This window comes from Schistocerca cancellata, chromosome 3, assembly GCF_023864275.1.
Source record: "Schistocerca cancellata isolate TAMUIC-IGC-003103 chromosome 3, iqSchCanc2.1, whole genome shotgun sequence".
NCBI lineage: Eukaryota > Metazoa > Arthropoda > Insecta > Orthoptera > Acrididae > Schistocerca > Schistocerca cancellata.
The window spans coordinates 510,600,160-510,606,029 of NC_064628.1; the positions used below are offsets into that span (position 1 = coordinate 510,600,160).

The 5,870-nt window shown below is 45.1% G+C and overlaps 1 protein-coding gene across 1 annotated transcript; it reads left to right on the forward strand.

Annotated features, from left to right (window-relative positions):
- The first annotated feature begins 323 nt into the window (after positions 1 to 323).
- On the forward strand, positions 324 to 5,465 carry LOC126175292 (cuticle protein 16.5-like). Its single transcript, XM_049921957.1, has 4 exons — positions 324 to 421; positions 2,525 to 2,740; positions 3,238 to 3,393; positions 5,050 to 5,465. The coding sequence occupies exons 1-4, from the start codon at positions 410 to 412 to the stop codon at positions 5,317 to 5,319; spliced, it is 654 nt and encodes a 217-aa protein (XP_049777914.1). The 5' UTR covers positions 324 to 409; the 3' UTR covers positions 5,320 to 5,465.
- The last annotated feature ends 405 nt before the right edge of the window (positions 5,466 to 5,870 follow it).

Here is a 5,870-nt window from a genome sequence, read left to right on the forward strand (position 1 = left end):
TCTCGTGGACGAATAGCGGGAGCTGGGTTTCACACGATCGTCTTTTTTGAAATCCATGGTGATTCCTACACAGTAGATTTCTAGTCTCCAGAAAAGTCCAGAGTGTGTACGGGGTCATGCACCATGACACGTAAATGTTTCTGGGGGGCGCCAGACACAGAACAGCCAACGGAGCCGAGTAGGAAGCAGATGGTAGCGCCCCTGGCCGACCCGGGGGTAGTGTTACGGACCGCCGCCGAGGCCGCGGGCAGATGCGGCCCAAGGCCGGCTGCCCGGCGGGACCCCGCGCGGGCCACACAGCCAGACACGCCCTGCGCCGCCGAGCCGGCCCCCTCCTCCCTATATAAGCGGCGGCGCAGCCACTGACGGCACTTCTGGACGCTCCGCACAGCACTCAGGACTCTCCGACATGATCAAGCTGGTAAGTGGCGCAGCCGTCACACTGCTTCCCGTCACTAGGTTTCAGGAACACGCGACAAATCTCACAACTCCCGCGCGCTTTCCTCGTTTTATGCACAGACACATTTCGGACAGCAGCATTGAAGTACGAATGTATTTCGATACTTCTACCCGCTATTGTAATCTCCGCATAAAGAAGAACAAACTGGTGCTATTTCAAGTTCAGACTCTGTCCGTACGGGTTACCACTAATGTAATATCAAATTGTTTGTTGAAGTAGCTAACTCTTTTGGTTGTCATCGATCAGGATACTTTTCCATTGTCTGAGAAGGCCAGTAACTGTCACAATCAGAACACAGTTAACAGTCATACCTAGCGGCGGACTATCTGCTCAATTTTTATTTCAGCTCGTGCTTCCTTCTAAATGCGTACGTCGGTCGTGACTATTTTTTTTCGGAGCGTTATGTATCTCGTATCGCACTTTCCACGCTTGCTACATAACGTAGGCCGCTTACTTGTAATATAGAGTTATTCTTTATTATTTGGACGCAGAGTTGTCGGTGACACTGTGTACGTTCTATCACAACAACCGACAAACCGCTCAGAGAGTTGGCAGTAGCTCAATAACTGCACAACAAGTGGTGACGACACAGACTCTGGACATCAGTGCGGCCAGAGGAGTACATACGCGTGCTTCCAGAGCACTCTACCATGAGAAGATCTCAGGATTGTAGATACATAATTATTTTTCCGTTCAGTTTTATTTTGCTATCGATTAGGCGCTTACTCTTACGAAAACATACCTCCGCTGCCGAGTCATTTGTATTTGTCGCGTAAAAAATAAACAGTACTAGAGTTTGCGCTTGTTCTGGTGATATCTAGAGGACGCAAGTTATTAGCTCACTCGCAATTGTATCTGACTTAGAACAAATTATTTAGTGAGACCTTAAAATATTTACGTTGCTACATCGTTTCATTGTTACCCTTTAACGCTACCTCTGTTTAAAAGACTATTAGAGTCCAACTCAGCAGCCCAGAGAGGAACATATGGATGAAAAAAGGAGATACATTTGCCATCTTACAAAAAATTCTTTGTAAACATATTGAGCTAATAATAAAATATTGTACATAACAATCTTGAAAGCCTAAAATACTTTTTTTATAAGTGGAGATCGGTTGCGAGACGGTGTGGATTATTTTCGGAATGATGACGTGTCGAGACGATGGCACGGAGTAGGAAGTGTAGAAACCGCCCACTTATGTCAACTGGTCGCGGTGGGTCATGTACAGAGTTTCTGCTACATGCAATTTCCGCGCGTCATCACTAAAGATGATCCAGATTGGGTCGAAAAAAGTCACTACTTATGAATAAAACTGGTTTGATGCTACCAGGACTGATTTGTACAATATTTTACAACAGTATTACAACATGTTCGTGGCAAGTAAGTATGAGAGCTACACTGCAAAAATTTGCTTTTGATTTTGCATTCTAAAAAAATCGCATCTATTATGGAATATTTTCGTTCTTCTGTGGGAGCAATTCGGGAAATGTGAGTGAGATTGGGAGGCGGTTCGTAAACACGGCTCTGCATCCAATATTATCGTCGTCCATGACACGGTTGACAACAACTGTTCATCAGTATACATAATGCATTTATTCGCGACCGCTTACGACCCATTATGGTCATTATCAAGTGATCAACGTCCGCGATCACATGAAAAATGGCGTTTAGTTACTTGATATTGACCGTAGTCTCTCGAAACCAATTATGAATCATGAGTTCTGTACAGTTGTAGTTATTTTCTGTTTACTTACTCCAGTTAGTTTCGCGACAGAGGTATCACTTCTCCTAACATCTGTTCGTTTCTCTAACATAATCTGAGGAGTTGATTATGGGGGATAAGCCATTGTGCCAGTTATTATTTGATTTTACTGTTCTAGGAGATCATAAGTACAGAGTATTAGTCAAATGTCTCAAACATAGTAAGGAGTGAAGTTCCTGTTCTGGACGATATCGCTTCGTGAGTGAAGAATTCTGCGCGCTGTGTGAGGAGCACGCCACACCCGTGCCAAGGGCCCCTTGTGCATCCCGTTCCCTGTAGCGGCTGCGTGCTGTGCTTGCAGGTGGTGCTGTCTGCCCTGGTGGCGCTCGCTTCCGCCAAGCCCGGCTTCCTGCACGGCGCCGTTGCCCCCGCGGCCATCTCCTACGCCGCCCCCGCCGTAGCCGCCGCCCCCGCCATCTCCTACGCCGCCCCCGCCGTGGCCGCCGCCCCTGCCATCGCCTACGCCGCCCCCGCTGCCATCGCTGCCCCCATCAGCGCCACCGTCGTCTCCAAGCAGGTGAGCTCATTTCGAAGATCAGTGTCAGCGTCCTTCCGTTATTTAATAATCGGTCGACCTGTACCTCTTCGACAAATTTTTATAGCGTAAGCTAAGAGCAAACGTTGAAACCATTTTTCAAAGGTTATTACATATTACATATTAAGAATTCAGTATAGTGGCAAACAGTCGGATGTCGAGTGTTTAGCAACTTCACACAATACTATCGCTTGTAGCACGTTATGAAGATGACCAGGTTAATCCTCGAAATAATACACGATAAAATGAAATCTTCAAACCGGGAGAACGCCGGAAAAGACAATCACATAGATAATCCTCTTGAATCAGTATCTATTCACTTCAACAGATAACAGAACCCAGCAATTTTCTTTTTTATTGTTTTCTGATTTATAATGTACGGCTACCTTATAGCAATCGACTTTCGCCCTGCCCTCATTTAAAAGGTGTTTCGGCTTAACAGTGCGCTGCTTATGTTCAATGTGTCGTTCTTTGTGCAGGTCCACTATGCCTCCACACCCGTGGTGACTGGCTACAGCGCTCAGGTTCTCAAACCCAACCTGGGTGCTCTGGCCACACCTGCTGAGACCGTCTCCAAGGAGCAGGTGATCGCCCCAGCCAGATCCGTCGCCACCATCACCCCTCAGATCACGCAGGTAAGACACACAGCCAACGACCACTAAAACCTGCCAACATTTTAGAATTTTTCAGTGTTAATGTTGACCACGTGCTGCTCCGATGAAATCTCAGTACCGAATCTAATGATTTTAATCTCAAAGTTGCTCTTTATTCATTTTATTTGAACGATACGATGAATGTCGTATTTCTTAACTTACAGTCACAGTTAGAAATTCAGGCTTCCTTCTTGGTCGATCGTCGAAGTCTCCAATGTTAACAGCTACTGTATTTCATCACAGGCAATGCGCTGCGTGATACTCAGTGAATGTCTTTTAAATTTGCTACTTTATTTATTTTAGCCTCACGTTACAAAAGTTGTACCATAACCGGTTTCGATTTTAATCTTCATCAGATGATCTGAATAGTTTACATTGTAACTCTTCCATAATTAAAGGGAAATTTGTATGATGTAGCTGTTTTGGGCATTGCAATAATTCAACAGCTTCACTTGAAAATTTGTACCGAACCGGAAGTCCATCCTGGATGTTCTGCTTCTGTAAAACACTTTGCCTTAAAGATCTCGTCTATCCGGAAACTCTTCCCGTCCGATCCAACTTCCGAAGTGCTGCTCACCAACCCGTTCATATTCTCCGTTGCTCACAGCTTCACTGTATTCCTGCAAGGGAACGAATGCTGGTATGCAACCGCATTTGAAGTGTCGTATGCCCATCGAGGCATATATATACAATAATATGTGTGGCGTCTGTTCTTTCGGACAGGTAATGATACTTTGGTGACCTGATACTTAGTTCGTATGTAACACAACTTTTATAAATACATGTTTCGATACAGCTACCAGCCAAATTTTGCCTAAATTTTATTTCCGTGTTGTTGTAAGAAACATACCTCGTCATCTGGCAATGATAACAAAGTAGATATTTTCAACACCTTTTTAGTCCTCGCGTGTGATCTGAAACGCCCAGGGAAAAAGTCTTAAGAAATGCATCTCCGTCAATGGTTTGCCGCCAATTACGCGTGTTTGAAAAGTGGTGGTGGTAGTTAGTGTTTAACGTCCCGTCGACAACGAGGTCATTAGAGACGGAGCGCAAGCTCGGGTTAGGGAAGGATTGGGAAGGAAATCTGCCGTGCCCTTTCAAAGGAACCATCCTGGCATTTGCCTGAAACGATTTAGGGAAATCACGGAAAACCTAAATCAGGATGGCCGGAGACGGGATTGAACCGTCGTCCTCCCGAATGCGAGTCCAGTGTGCTAACCACTGCGCCACCTCGCTCGGTGTTTGAAAAGTCTCTCACTGTGTTGATCAGTACTGGTTATGTCCTGGTGCTGCAGTTCTCTTTTCCATCATTGTAGCTGGTTGAATTTCAACTATCTTGTGTAATTCGTCAATTTCATTGCATAAATCGTTAAAGTGCACAGATAGAATTTATCCAAAAGATATGAAAATTGAGTTCTATATCACTACTGTTTGGATGTTAGCGATAGATTTCACTATGTAAGGTTTTCTACATCATAAATAAAATTTAACAAAGTATCAACAAGTTATGATTGTTAGAACTTTTCATGAAATGTATGATGTCTCTGAAAAAAAGTTACCGTCGAGAAATAGTTGATGTAGTTTTAATATTGAAGAATGTCCCGCTCAGGAAGTATCGCTGACGTTTTGTTTGCGCAGGTGGAGCCCGAAGTCAGCGTGCAGAGCGTCCCAGTGGACGTCCCCGTGCCCAAGCCGGTGGTGAGTGAGGTGGAGGTCCGCACCCCCGCAGTCGCCGCCATCGCCGCCCCCGTAGCCGCCGCACCCGTGGCCGTGGCCGCCCACGCCGCCCCCGCTATCGCCGCGTACGCTGCCGCCCCCGCCGTCGTCGCTGGGCATGCCGTCACCGCCTACGGCATCGGCGGCGTCCACTACAAGACACTGGCCGCCCCCATCGTCAAGATCCATTAGAAGACCTGATGCTGCATTCACTGCCGACGAACCACTTTTTCATTACGCATAATGCTGTGAAGGAAGAAGTTGTTCGTATCCTCGACTGATCGATAGCTGTGAATAAATAGTCTATTTCCAACAATAAATCACACATTCTTTAATCACTTCTTCTGTTATGACTCCTTTTTTCCCTAATTCCTCTACTTAAGCGATCTTCGCTTGCACTGTACCATAAATTTTGTTGATCGAACATTTAAAGTTAATGGAAGGTTAAAAGATTCCGAAATATGTCTCGCTGAGAAAGCACAAGGTGGTAATAACTTTGTCAAAAGAAATCAATTGTAAAGGGCATGTAACATATACAGAACTAAATAATGCATAATCTAGAGCAAGTGTTTCTGTCAAGTACTTTCTCATGCTATTTGATAGCTATATCAAAACGCAAAGCACTACAATCACCAACATTATGACCAAAATCCGTACAACGCTTTAAAAGCACAGCTTATTGAACATTGTTTGTGCAAATATTTTTTCCCCTTTCTGGTATCGCTTTATAGAAAATCTGATGT

What these genes read in the sequence shown, in the direction of transcription:
- LOC126175292 (XM_049921957.1), top strand. An exon ending in CCACCGTCGTCTCCAAGCAG is followed by an intron (nt 2,741 to 3,237) that starts GTGAGCTCATTT and finishes TTCTTTGTGCAG; the next exon opens with GTCCACTATGCCTCCACACC. An exon ending in TCACCCCTCAGATCACGCAG is followed by an intron (nt 3,394 to 5,049) that starts GTAAGACACACA and finishes TTGTTTGCGCAG; the next exon opens with GTGGAGCCCGAAGTCAGCGT.